This window comes from Pholcus phalangioides, unplaced genomic scaffold, assembly GCF_987345545.1.
Source record: "Pholcus phalangioides strain wild (caught in Gottingen) unplaced genomic scaffold, Ppha-v1.0 ptg000043l_1, whole genome shotgun sequence".
NCBI lineage: Eukaryota > Metazoa > Arthropoda > Arachnida > Araneae > Pholcidae > Pholcus > Pholcus phalangioides.
In genome coordinates, this window is record NW_028301629.1 from 4201782 (window position 1) to 4217303 (window position 15522).

A 15522-nucleotide genomic window follows, 5' to 3' on the forward strand; every position below is an offset into this window, starting at 1 on the left:
TTTGAAATTTTAGGCATTATTTGAAAGAATGAATTATCTTCATTAGCTGATGTATCACTGTACTTAATGATTATGAAATCCTTCATCATGAAAAGTTTGATTATTTCTCATTAATTCATAAGAAAAAAAAAGTTGGAATTTTCGGACTTGTAATTTTTTCCCCCTCTAGGATTAATTTCTTTTATTTGTGTATTTGTGTGAAAATGGCTGAAACAGAAGTGCGTTTTTTTTTATGTTGCTTGTAAATGTTAAATATTTTAGATCATTAATTCATGATGACTATTTCATCTAAATTTTTCCCTTTCAGTTTTATTATTCATTGAAAATTTAGTTCGTGTTGTTGCTTTATAAAGGTTTCGTAGCGTGGGGGCATTGAATGCAGGTTTCCAGTCTGTGGTGAACTGTATAGCTGTTGATGATATGGGTCTCGACAAAAATCTGGTGGTCTGTGGTACCAAAGATCGTGAAATTAAGGTAGGAGATCTTTACCCGCCTCCTGAATTTTTTTAAGCATTTAGTTTTTTATACATAATATAAAAGTGCATAGGAAAGTCAATTTATCCTGGAATAACTCTCAAACCGTTGATCCTAGAAGCATACTTCCAATTGGAAAAATTATCCAAATAGTGTATTAACCTCAGATATATATAATTTATAGTGCAAGGGGTTGTATAGTTATTTAAATAAAAAAATTAATTTTTGCTCACCATTTCCCCCAAAAACAATCGGAAAGTGGTTGCCTGTCTCTCCCAAGTCCAACAAAAAAATGTCATTTTTCACAGTGTAGTATTTGCCTAGATATTCGAAGTTTTTTATTTTAATAACTTTGCAACCTCTTCACACTAGAAGTACACTTATGTGTATACTTTCATTTTTTAGCGATTTTTAATGTTTTTAAATTTAATGGCTTTAATGACTTTTTTTTCAAGACTTGAGGCATGCATAAGGGTACCTGACGCCAATGATCTTAGTGAAGATATTTACCCTAATTTATTAATTTTCTCAAAAAACCTTGTTTCATTTTAAAGGGCATTGTGACAAACACAAATAGAAAAAAACTTTCACGGTTAATTTTGGCTCAGGTTTGAAGAAGATACCTCCCCCCCCCCCCCCCCCCCCATCTGCAATATGAATGATTTTTTTTGGGATCATCTGTTATTTGGATTCTTTCTCCGATTAGAAATACAGTAGACTCAGTTGCCTCAAAATGATGACATTAGCTAATATTAATGTTGAAACTACTCGTTGACTAACATCATTTATGCATATTTCTAAACTGAAGCTTAATTCTGCTGTTAATTTTGAAAATTAAAGAATAAACTGTCCTTATTTCTCTGAATAACTATGTAATGTATGTTGTATTTTATTTGTATATTCATCTGCGTAATACACGGCTGTGATGAATCAGAAACTGCATCATTGTGTCCTAAATTCATTTTCAGATTTTCGAGGTCATGGAGAATAGCAGAGGCTTACATTCTCCAACCAATAACCTGATTCCGCCTCATCATGATTCTATCCAGGCTTTGGCCATCAGCAGTGATTCCCTATTTTCTGCATCTAAAGACTCAAGCATCAAAAAGTGGGATCTAAAAAGTCATTCTTCTGAGAAGGTAATCTGAGCTTACCGTCTGAGTAATTCTAATTTTAAAAAAAAGTCTCTAGCAATGCCAATTCTGATCATAGATCACATTGCTGAATCATTGGTATAAAACTAAAAAAAAAGTGTTTTCCTTTTTTACTTTTTACTTTTGTCATGGATTTACCACATTTTGACAGGAATATATCATAAATTGGCGCAAATTTTTTAGCGGCATGAAAATAAGACTTGAAATCCAAATAACATCTGGACAACACGTGCAAAGACAATGTTTAATATACAGGGCATCCATAATTAAAAGACCCTATTTTAAAGTAGCCTACAGGTGACACCAGTCATCAGAAAAATGTGAAGTTTTGTATAGGACTTCATGAAGTCATGGGAATTTGTTTTGGGGGGGGGGGGTTATCATCAACAGCTATACAGTTCACCACAGACTGGAAACCTGCATTCAATGCCCCCACGCTACGAAACCTTTATAAAGCAACAACACTAACTAAATTTTCAATGAATAATAAAACTGAATTGATGAAAAATTGACTGGAAAAATTTAGATGAAATAGTCATCATGAATTAATGATCTAAAATATTTAACATTTACAAGCAACATAAAAAAAAACGCACTTCTGTTTCAGCCATTTTCACACAAATACACAAATAAAAGAAATTAATCCTAGAGGGGAAAAAACGACAAGTCCGAAAATTCCAACTTTTTTTTTCTTATGAATTAATGAGAAATAATCATACTTTTCATGAAGAAGGATTTCATAATCATTAAGTACAGTGATACATCAGCTAATGAAGATAATTCATTCTGGAATCTCATTTATTGGTAGAAACACAATTTTATGAAAAATTGTTTAATTTCTTTCAAATAATGCCTAAAATTTCAAAGTAACTTTCATAAAACACTAAGAAGAACTGTAAAAAAATAAATATTGATTGAAGGTTAAGACGAACAATTTCACAATTGATAAAGAATTTAAAAAAGAAAGATGAAAAACTCTCTCAACATCTTTTTTTTTATACTATGTATACAGATGTGCCAACACACTTTTGAAATCCGGATATTCGCCCAAGAGGGAGTACCCCCCCTTTCCCCGGTACTGCTCATAGACCCGATCAAAAACAAATTCACAAAAAAAAAAATTGAAATTTTTTTAAAAAACCAATTAAGAAAAATCTCCAACACCTCCCCAGGCAAGTTCTGCATTGCCCTATTAGTTGCACATGTCACCAACAGAGGACATTTCATTTTGAATTCCTGTAGTAAACATGTAAATTTATGTGATGTGACGCAGCAGCTGTTATAAAATCTAGAAAAATTCATGGAGATCTTGTTTCTCAATGTGTTTGCGGCTCACAATGATAATAAGTTTACGAGATCCCGCTTTCTTGGTCAAATTGTTTTACCAAAACAACAATTCCAAAGTAACTGCTCTACAGAAATACTTGGAAGAGGATTTGAGAAAGTCCAATGAAAGTTAAAAACCTTTGGAGTATGATTACAAAATTTGAAACCACAGGATCGTTGGCTGTTCGTCCTGGAAGAGGAAGAAAACCAATTTCTATAGATGCAGTACAGGAGGTTTCGCTTCAGGTGGAAGAGGAGAGAGCTTTGAATTCTCGTGTCAAGCGTGTAGCACAGGTGTTGGATAGGCCACTTTCAACTGTTCATAAGATCATGCGGAATGTCCTCAGATATATATTATCCATACAAACTTTCACTTGTGCAGTAGTTGCTTCTGCATGATTATGACGCTCGACTCTGGTTATCACTGTGCAACATACCTTTTGCATTTCCCGGTATAATTGTCATATTGAATCCAGTATTACTCATTGAACAGATGGCAACAATGAAACAAACCAGTTTGTTCTTTTAAAAAATAAACATTTATTCTATTAAATATTAAAACACTTTTCAGACACTTGATTGTCACAGTAAGTTAATTATATTTTCTCAAACACAACAATTAATAACACCATTTGCCAAGATGACAGAAAAAACACTTATCATGATTACCTCATCCATGTAGCAGTCCAACATCCGTGAGACTACAGTTAGATTGGAGATAGTCCGGGGACATTCTTTACAGTCTGTTGGTTAGTCCATTGTATGTCAAACGGTCGGAGAAATGCCGGAAACAGGATAGTGTCAAATCTCACCAAGTGGTATCTTGTCAAGCTACCGGTCAATCCATGGAGTAGACGGAACCAAGACGACGTTGAATCACATGAGTTATCCAGTCGAGTCACCGGTCAAACTATAGAACGGATATGTTGACTGGTGGTCAAACCATACATGTGGTGTATGGTGACCCAAGTGGTGCCGAGGCATGCCTTTCAACTTTCAGTACACCAATATGATTGAGAGAGAATCTGCGTACGCCTCAATAGGGCAAAACGCCTTTATGATAAGGCATCTGTTTCAAAGAAGCTGGAATCAGAGATACGTTTTACTGTGTGTATCCGGTATTTTTCTGAGAGCACTCCCATCATGCATCATGACAGGAACCAATCACCAGGACGAATCTATGACACTGAATTAACATCTCATTTACATATTATTATAGGCGGAAAATAATATTGCACAAAATAATATATCACAGATTCTCTGGCAACAACATAAATACAAACATGGCAGTCGATCAGTGGCACATAATCTTGCAGATCAATCCCAGAAACAAATTAAAATGTTTGACAATAATTATCACCTTAAAATGACTAGAATAAGGGGCATTTCTGCCGGTACCTAATGGTAATGTTACAACTGCAGTTTCTAGCTCGCATTGAGGTCGATTCAGAATGGCCTTGGAGTATACTCTAGACGAATCACATTTTCACGCATGCGGTTTTAGAGGTTCAGACACAATCTTTATGCAAAACGGAGCTCCTCCGCACATTGCAGTGTGTGTTAAGAATGTTCTTAAAACACATTTTACAGAAGAACATGTCATCAGCCAGCACTTCCCTAATCTATGGCCTCTCTGATCCCTGGACCTTAATCCATGTGATTTTTGGCTTTGGGAGCATTTGAAACATCGATAACTCATGACAGTCCAAGAACTTTACCTGACTTTAAAGGCAGCATTTCACGTCAGTTGTGGAACATGCCATCTTGCGATTTCACATGGTATCTGAAAATGATGACGTGTGAAACATGTTTTGTTGCAGTAACAATTGTAAACATTTTTAACAATTGTTGAGATTGTAAACGTTTGCCTAAATGTGTAATTTCTTAATAAAACTACCTGTGGTGCAACATGTTCAACTAATTTCCCCCCCCCCCTTGAAACAAATTCCCATCACTTCACAAAATTTTCCACAAAATTTTACAATTTTCTGATGACCGGTTTTGCCTGTAGGCTACTTTAAAATAGGGTCTTTTAATTATGGGTGCCCTGTATTAGTGGAAAGGCGCAAAGTTTGAAAATTTCTAATGATAAGAATTGGATCTCAATATTATGTCATTAGATAACACTGTAGTGTCGCAAACATGACATACGAAAACCGTTGTCTTATGCAACAAAAAAATTGGTATAGCTTGGGAACCCTGCCTGCTATCACTTAATGCATTGTGTCATTGAATTTGATTTGGCAAGTTCTACAAAAATGTGATACAAATACAAATACAACGCCACAACAGGCAAAATGCCCAACGAGGTGGCTGATAAAAAGATGCCCATAAAAATATGCATGTCATATATTTCAAAAATACAGCAACCTAATGAAAAACACAATCAAAAAATTATAAAAAATATATACACATGATACAATGCCCATAAAGAATATTATGGTTGTCTTATTCTAAGAATGGATAGCTTCTCGATTTACCCCAACATGTTTATCGTATTTCTTTTTAAACGTGTCAATTGTGTTACAATTTACTACCTCCGGGGGTAAGCTATTCCATTTATTAACAACCCTATTAGAGAAAAATTCCCTGCGACACCATAACTTTGCATTGTCGTTCACCAATCGATACTACTACTTCACCAAACACCAACTCTGGCCATATCGCTATATTGTAATTTACTGCCATTAATGAGATGGGCTGGAAACGGAGGCGCTGTCTATCGGTGGTCACCTCAAGCTCGTTAGGGAAAATATCTTATCTATTATCCTCCCTCGGATTCGAACCCGGGACCGTGACAGCAACCTTCACGGTGGTAGACGAGCATCTTACCACCACGCCACTCGGGCCCTCACCAATCGATACTGGTGTCCCCTTGTAAAAGCAGTCGATTGGTGGTGTACTAAAAGTTCATGGTCCATCCCATTGAAAATTTTGAACACTTCGATCATATCTCCTCGACACCTGCGTTCATCCAATGTAAACATATTCAAACAATGAAGTCTCTCTTCATAACTCAAGCCCTGTGTGCCAATAAGGACACGTGTAGCTCTTCTCTGCACCCCTTCAACCAAGTCTATGTCCCTCTGTAGGTATTGTCTCCAAAACCTTACAGCATACTCCAGTCCAGGACGAACTAAGCCTCGAAAAAGCGGAAGAATGACTTTAGGAGAACGCGAAGAGACCTTTTTGAAAATGAGACCACAAGCATTCTATTCACTTTTTTGACCACCGCTGAACAATGTTCAGAAAACCTAAGTCGCTCGTCAATGAGAATTCCCAAATCGGTGACGGTAGTTGCATCCGGGATAGTGACACCATTCAACTCGTAAGAGAACCGTGGGTTGTTCGAACCAAAAGAGCGACCATGCACTTATCAACACTAAACGTCATGCTGCATTCATTTGCCCTTGCTGCAATCCTGTTTAAGTTGGTCTGGAGCAACTCCCTATCGCTTTCATTCCCGATTACCCCCATTAGCTTAACATCATCTGTGAATTTGCTAGTAATCCCATTGATACCCTGATCGAGTTTATCGATAAAAAGTGAAAAAAGTATGAAGCCAAGGACACTTCCCTGAGCAACTCCACTTGTGACGTCTGTCCAACCAGAGAATTCCCCGTTCACCATAACTCGTTGCGACCTATCTCTTAACCACGATTCTATCCAATTCAGCAAGTTGCCCCCTATTCCAATCTTGTGTAAACGCTTCAAGAGTTTGCCGTGTTGGACCCGATCGAATGCTTTATTGAGATAACAGATGATTTTTTTGTGATGAGATAAGATTTTGAAGAAAAAATACGGTCATAAAACTGCAAAATTTTTAATCTTTTGCATAGTAGTGAAAGATAAGACTTACAAATGGTTTTTGGAACATAAATTATTGGAAAGAATATATAGCATGTTCCCATCAAGACCACCCAAACTCTGCACAGCCAGATTCATCACTTGGAATACATAAAAATGCCCAAAAACTGTACCTGTATGACCCATAGTTTTAGAGAAAAATGTGAAAGAAAAGTATGACGTCATATATGGTGCAAGAAAAAAAAAACTTTATTGGAAACATTAACATTGATTTTTCATATGTTTATATAGAAAGATGTTCAAAATTCCCACTGCGCATATCGAGGCATGCATGCACACGCTGTGGAATGACGTCAAACTGTCGTTTGATATAGTACCGGATATGACATCATATTTTCCTTTTCTTTTGCATTTTCCTCGACAACCATGGGTCATAGAGGTACAGTTCTTCAGGCATTTTTTATGTATTCTAAGCGAGGAATCTCACTATGCAGAGGTCTTAATGGGACACCCTGTATAGCACAGCTTGTGGGGATTCAGAAAAAGCAAAGTTTGTTAATGCTTTACTGATTAACATATTCACATTAGAAAGTGGCGGTTGTGGCGCAACACAGCTTACCTTAATTTTTTTTCTCAGTAATATCCACGTAACTAAGTTTAATTTAAGCCTTTTTGCAGCATAATAGATATCACCAAACTCTCCTATAAAATGGTGGTTTTTTTAAGTTTTTCGTTGAGAAATCAACTTTACGTAATATCTGGGCTTGTCATGATGTTAAAATAAGAGTCTTTTAAAAGGAGGCATCCATGTAACTCAGAGGGTTAATATTGTAGGGAGAGGGAAGAACTGGGAGACAAGCTTCTTCTCTAGAAGCTCCAGAACTTCAAAATTTTGTAAATTTCTCAGCTGTAAATTTTTTTGAAGTAATTAGTTTCTTGATAAATATGGATTAAATCTTGGAAGAGATTTCTTGAACTTGGGAGAGACACTGCATCAAAAAAGGTATAGAACCCCTTGCATTAATTAACAAGCTTATATTCATGGTCTCCTAAGCAGCGCTGGGCTTATGTGTAAAAACTGTGTGGGGCCTTGTTGCAAACCCTATAAAATATTTATTTCCTTTTCAACCAAGGCAATGGAAATCAGCTTCCACACCACTTTTTAACTGGAAGGGTGATAGAATGATCATTATTGAAGTTTTGGCATTGTGCTGTGATTGCATATAGTATTTTTGTTTTTTGTTTTATAATGTATATACTCCTGGCAAAGAAAATAATGCACCAAGAAAGAATAGTCCAATCACTACAAAATTTTGCAGGCAGTTATATTACAGTAAAATCTCTTGTAATGGTTACCTCTGAACAACGGCCACAGCTTCTTGGAAAAGAATGCATCCCATTGGATTAACGTTAACCTTTGTACAAAGCTTTCTAAATAACAGACTTTTTTGGATGCGAAAATAAAAGGAAAACAGTGCATATCATAAGAAAAATAGTCCAACATTTATTCTGAAAGAGTTTTCCTTCCTTAAACCAGGGTTGGCAGGTTTTTGACACATGGCAGTTTTTGACGGTTTAAACTGTCACGTCAAAAACCTCAAAAATATTGCTTTTCAATATAAAAATTCCCATTGGAAATACACACATTAATTGCGTGTAATGTTTAAAGTGACTGCTATACAAAGAATAAATATTTAATATGATTGTAAAATAATTTTCTACTCTACGCAGAATTATTTTGCATAAAAATATATATGGTTTTTTTCTTATACATACAATTTGAATAAAGCATAGCATAACCACTGAAGGAAAAACTATGGAATGATTTGACATTCCAAAATTTCTTCAACTGCTTATATATGTGCTTTGATATAAACTATCTGTCGTACTCTTTTTACAACAGATAAGTGCTTAAAAAAGTTTATTACATCATGTACATAATTATGATTTCTGTTATTATTAAACTATCTAGATAATCACTGAGATACTCTTATTGTGCATAACATTGAAATATATCTAGCGATCAAAATACTAAATTGCACAACTAAAATGTCATTTAATTTGGTAATACTAGCTTGTACATGAAGCTTAAGAAACTCCTGTAACTTATCCTTAGTCAAACCTAGTTATTCTTACTTCTGCACTATGATATGGTATATTTAATAGCATTTACAATGCAATGGTTTTCCAGTTAAAGCTGTATTTAAATTTAAATGTGCAAAAAAAATGTTTTGGGTATCAAGTCTTATCAGTTCTTCTTTGGTTGAAAATACTCTTTAAAACTCTGTGAATTAATACACACTGAGCTCTAAGAAATTTTTAGATGAAAATAAATGTGTTTAATTGGTGTATTAACAGATTCTGTGAGAGAATTTTTACATGGAATAAAATTTTGGGCAGATCAGAAAATTTGAAGTATCAAAATAGATTCTCATTAATTATAATTCCGAATATAAAACCCTTTAACCTACATAAAAGTGTTTTTTACTGTTTTAACACTGGTTTATAGTTTCTGAAGCATGGGCAGAGATACGGGGGTTGGGGGCATGAGAGGGCATTGTCCCTCAGCCTCAAAGGTGGAGTCAACTGTTCTAATGTATATTGTATGTATTGCAAGTATATGTATATTGTAATGTTCATATTTTGAATAAGCAGCTCTATTCCACTTAGCAAATTGAACACAGATAATCAGTAGCTTAGATAAAATGAACCACAAAACAATATTTTATATTTCTAGACTTTTTGTTGAAAAATTCAAAATTGCAAATTTTAATTAATATTTTGTTTTAATTATTGTAATAAATTCATGTTTAAAAAATAAAGCATTGTAATATACAAAAAAGTAAGTCTTTCATCATGTTATATTCCTATTGTGTTCAAAACATTATCAAAAAACATTCATTTAGGTTTTTGACAGTTTAAACCTGTTTTTGACACTTGTCATGTCAAAAACCCAACCCTGCCTTAAACCCCCATGAACATGAAAATAAATATGGGTTCTGTCCTATGTCATTGGATGCTCGAGACATTGTTTTGGCACCCATCTGGTTTATAAGCTGCATCAGTGAAAATAACCTTGAAAACTCCCTGCTAGATGGAATGCATTAAATTCAGAATTTAAATTTACTCGTTCCTTTTTTTCTTATTATTTCTATTTTTCATGTGGTGCTCTTCTTATAGTGGCACCTGTGTAACCACACAGATTTTGCAGCTCTAGAACCCATCTCTGTTGCAGCATGGTTTCCAAAAGGTGCAGTCCACATCCCCTGGGTTTCACAAGTAGTTGCTAAGGGGTGCACAGGATCTTCATGCTATGTTCACACATTTTCAATGCAAAATGCAATGACCCCAACTGCGTGTGTGGTGGTATGGGAAGCCATTTGTAGGGCAGGATGTGTATCTGATCTTATCGGTATGAGAAGCCATCGCTTATGACAGCCAGCTAACAATTACACACTTCAAATTTCATTGACATAAAAGTTTTCCTCCTGGTGCATTATTTTATTTATTTTTTGACAGTGTACAGTAAAACATCCCAACAACAGCCACTAACGGAACCATGAAAATGTGGCCACTATTGGGAGGTGGCCGTTATTGGGAGAGCATAGTTTTATTTCTGAAAAAAACCACTATACAGTCAAACCTCGTTAGTGTGTCACCCGGTTAACACGTCACTCCGCTTACCGGGTCACTTTTTGGAAGTCCCAATTGTTCTCGGGTAGGAATTGGCACAGCTATGGCTTACTCTGTTTAACGAGTCACTCCGCTTACTAAGTCATATTTTTGCTCTCCCAATAATGACTCATTAACAAGGTTTGACTGTATATATATATATATATAATTTGTGATCTATGTACATACAGCACGTGAAATGACAATCCATTCTGTAACTGATTATGGTAGTTATATTAGGTTATTTTAAAATATATGAATATAATGTTGACAATACAAATTTGATAATGTATTATAGTAATTGATTAATCATCTGCAGCACTATTATGACATCCTAAAATTCAGGCTTGCAGTGTGAAAATACGCATTTCAAATCGGGTGATTCTTTTTTAAACACGCTGTACCCATCTAGCATCTCTACCCAGAGAAAGGAAGCATACATAATCTTTCTCTCCCCCCCCCCCCCCATAAAGTTTGGGGAGTGCGAAAACTCCCTTGAAAAATCAGTTCAAAAATTATTTTTTCCTCATCCGATATGCATATTTTTCCTCGATTCCATGTCGAAAGTGGATGTTATTCGGAGGTTTCTTGTAATATTAATCTTTGCATTCAGTTCCAAACAAAAAATGTGGTCGTGTCTGGAGATTACAGTTGTCCAGAGGTGGCCGTTAGAGGAGGTTTTACTATATAAAGTTCAAGTTTTATATGAATAGAGGAAACACGTGTATTATCTTTCATATGATTTTTGTAACAATTTTTTTTCAGTCATTGCAAGGAGCCCATACAGATTCTATTTGTGCCCTAGAAATCATTCCTAGCGGAACCTTGTTGTTGACTGGTTGTCGTTCTGGTTACCTCGGCCTTTGGACAGTGGACACCTGTGAGAGATTAGAAGTGCTGAGAGCGCATGGCTCAGCTATCAATGCAATTACTTCTAATGATACCTGCATGTTCACTGCTTCGAAGTAAGTGCTTTTTACTGACTTCTTGTTCAATCATATATTTTCTAATTAGTATAATTTCCTGCCTAGAATCAGCACATTCAGATTTTGATGCTTTGGGAAAAGCGGTTGTCTAGGGGTAGGAACTCTGCACCAATTACACTACAATGTGTCAAAATTAACATTCTGTGTCATTCTGCTCCGGTTGTGTGTTTTTTGGAATTTTCTGCACCAGATAGTGCTTGTTTTGTTTTTGTTTTTTTTGTAAGAGTAAGAATTTATTTTTATACATGCCTTGTATGTGTCAGTGTTGTCAATTTCGAAATCCGAGAATTTCAGAAAAAGGCACATAAACATTTTGCTCCAGCGTGCCGCTAAATGCATTCTTTCTAAAGGCTGCTGCTGCTCTGGCATGATATATTAAATTCTGATTCATGACTCCCACGTCATGGGATTCTGTGACGTGGATCTCGCATCACAGAATTCCCACAAATCAGAATTCACCCTATCACTGACATCATGTCACGTACACTCATAATTTGAATTTTACTGACAAAAATTTTTTTCAATTTTTCTGCATATATTTTTTTCCTTGCCCTGATTTTGCGGCCCTCATACAGTGGCACACCATGCTGTCACCCCTAGTAGTTTCAATCACGAAAATCTGGGTTAGATATTCAGACATTCGCAGTGGTGGTTGGCTGAATGTGACTTTTTTGTGGTTTTCAAATACTTTAGTCCCTTTTCTCTTTAAAAAAAAATATTGCCTATTGCCACAACAGACTTAGAATACAAATGAACATTTGATTACATATCTACTCATTTGTAATGGGGAAGATAGATGGCACCAATGACTGAACGTAAAAATAACAAAAATAAAAATATTAGAAGGAAACAGATGTTTTCTGGATAATATACTGAGGTGAACTCGGAAGGATAAGTCATCTTGTCTCCACTGGGACAAAATTATTAAAAATTAATATTTCTCTATTAAATGAATAATAATTTTTAAAAAAATCACATTCAAAGCTTATACAAAGTTTTCAACCTATTGAAACTGCTACTGTTCTAGCCAGCATCCTTTAGCAAGCGATATGTGCGAGGCATGTCATAAACCTGAGCGTGCTCCTGTCATCCAGGGATGATGAGCATAGCAGCATGCTCCATCATCTTGAGATGATTTGGATTTTTTTTTTAAAGGAACTTTTTTAACGTGGAATACTTAAAATGATGTAGAGAGATGGCATCAAGTTATCGTTAGTTCGACTTATCGGAAATTCTGATTTCAGAGTGAAAAAAAGAAAAATTCATTAAAATAACAGCGCTATTTACGAATATCATATTAGTAAGACATGTCATACTACTGGAGATGAAGAAATTCATAAAGATAAGTTACTCTAATTTAATCGTATTTAATAATAGAATGAAAATATTTTTAGAGATAAACTAGATGTAGATGTTGTATTATAGAAATGGAATACACAATACTGGTATAAATGAAACAAATCATAAACAAAGTGTATACAAGATAATTTCCTGTCAAAAAATGTAGTGATTTTTGACTGCCTATTCCTTCTTTCATGAGAGTCATTCACATTTTGCAAGCAGACAAATGAATCTGCTAAATACTGAGTTCTATTGTCAAATACTATATTCTATTGATAAATTCTGAATTCTATCTGCTAAATGCAATTTTTTTAAATTTCTCTCATTCCCAAAAACTTCGGCTTAAGGGTAAATTTTAACACTAAAATACAGAAAAAGGTCTAGGGCTGAGTGAAAACTATTTGAGCTATCTGAGTTCGAGTTATCACAAACTGTATATTCTAGTTCCCCCCCCCCCCTTCTATTCTCTAACAGTTTTGCTTGTACTATATGGGATGATTGTAAGTCGTTGAGTAGTGGTAGAGTTGCTGCCTTACCCAAATGTCTAGTTTGTTTGTGATTGTGGGTTCGAACCCAGATTCTCTGTTTGTACCACACTTTTTTCCGATTATATTATTCAAAGAAACCTGTATGAAACAGAAAAACATCAAGAGACTGAAATAATATTCCATTTTAGACAGATTTACATTTTTTAAAGGTGCATACACATAAATGCATTAATTGATAGACTACTTTTTGATTCCGTCTAAGACTGGTCTCCATATCATGCAGTGTTTGTCTTAGATACAGTGATACCTCATGTAACGAATGCCCTGGCTTATGAAGTTTTCAGCTAACAAATGTGATTCTCCTGTAAGAATTATCTTCGTTAGCCAAAGTATCGCTGTATTCGCAATGTATGAGTTTGATTGACATCTATCCTTCACAAAAAAACCTGAGAAAAATGTATTATTTTACACAGCTGTTATGAGAGCAGCTTTTGGCCGACCATTCCTTCAGCCTAAGAGTTAAATAGACTGATGGGTAAAGTTTGTCAGTATAACATGATAATTTTTTTTATTGTTTTTTTTATCGATACCAAGCATTCTTGCTTCAATTAATTAGTTTTTTTTTTTCTTCTAATTGCTGCTCTAGCTAATTTTTTCTGCTCCAAAATGGACTATATCCCTTCCCACCCCATAATCCACTGCTTTTAGAGGAAAAATTGCTCCTGTATTCCTAATTGTAGGTCCCTATCTAATTAGTCCTCATGTTCAAAAAACGACTGTGGTGTGAAAAATTTTACATTCTTCAAATTGTTGAAATTAATGAGTTTTGTGTTGATTTTCGTAAAATTACAATTTTTTTTCATCTATGCATTTTTTATTTTGCAGTGATAATACCATCGGAGTTTGGATTCTCAATGATAGCAACGATTCAAGTCCGGTGGAGGAAAACTTTAAAAATTTAAATCTTCTGTGAACGAACATAGATTAGGCGGCAGTAGGCAGCAGTCGCATGATGCAAAATGATTGCTGATGCTACAAAATAACGGAGAAAATGAAATAAATTGTCTCATCAGTTGAAGTGCCTTCTGTTACAGCGTGCTTGTAGATGGATTTTCCTGGTAATATTTGCGTTCCAAAAATTGCAATATACATATTTCACTGGGCAATGCCATATAACGTACCTCGATACCATTGCTACCATTTTAGATGGTTTTTTATATGCATTTTGTGACTATTTCTTCTCATGATAAATTCATTTTCGAATCACTAAATATGACTGTAGGCTTCCAGGTGTTGGGTTCCGATTTAATTCTCTGCAGAATATTGGCTGTGGCTTAATCATGAGCAATTCATTTAAATCATATGCTTGATGAATCCTAATAGCCAAGATCACCGTCAGATTATTCAGAAATTAATCATACTTCTAAAGCTAATTGACAAGGAATCTTCACATGCCTAATATCGGTGAAATCGTTTTAATTAGTTGAGTTGCTGTGGGAAAATATTATTTTTGACTAAGAGACTGTACAGTGTTGTGTATTTATGTAAAAAAAAATATTTTATAAAAAAATCGTTAACATTCCTAATACCTCTGTGTGTTCAATCTGGTATCCTCTATGGTTCGATGGGAGAAACTAATGGTATATTTGGTCTTTCCACTCACAAACATTCCTTGTATTTTTTGATAACATTGTACAAATGAAATGTGATAAGTGTTAAACATTCTAGTTCTCGAATAACAGTCATTTTATTTTCTTCCTCCTTGAAAATTTAACTCGAAAAAAAAATCATATTAATGAAATCTGTGATAGTGGTTATTTAATTACGTAGAATGTGTATGTGTGTGTGAATAGCGTGTTTTCGATTTGTATAATGTTAATTTGTTGACTAGAATTTTTTTAATTGTTCTATTTTTAGATTGCGTATGTATACTAACTTGTTTTATTTATATTTACACAAAGATTGTTGTTGTTGAAATGGGAAATGTCCTATGTTGTATTTTTTAACAATCAAAAAAAGGAAAAAAAATTGTTTTATTCGCTGTCTGTTCCTTTTGGAAGTCTTTTGTGTTCAGCCATTTTCATAAAAAATTCTGGAACTTTGTAAAATCCTGGAATATCGTAATTCTAGGCCTCTAAATGTTTCATCCGTAACTGCATAGGAAGGATATGGTAATAGCATTAAGTTGTGTTCTTGCTGCTATGGATATACTGACGTCATGGTTGCAATTAATTTTTTGTTAAAAATAGTACTAAGGAAGACTAGACCCAAAAG

At 34.8% G+C, this 15522-nt stretch overlaps 1 protein-coding gene across 1 annotated transcript in view; it reads left to right on the plus strand.

Moving 5' to 3' along the window:
- Positions 1-15283, plus strand: part of LOC149063813 (kinesin-like protein KIF21A) — a 68492-nt gene extending 53209 nt beyond the window's left edge. The window contains exons 32-35 of the mRNA XM_089255650.1: positions 354-474; positions 1443-1613; positions 11199-11398; positions 14134-15283. Of these exons, the coding sequence (XP_089111776.1) occupies positions 354-474; positions 1443-1613; positions 11199-11398; positions 14134-14221 (580 nt within the window). The 3' untranslated portion in view covers positions 14222-15283. The remainder of the gene's footprint in view (positions 1-353; positions 475-1442; positions 1614-11198; positions 11399-14133) is intronic.
- The last annotated feature ends 239 nt before the right edge of the window (positions 15284-15522 follow it).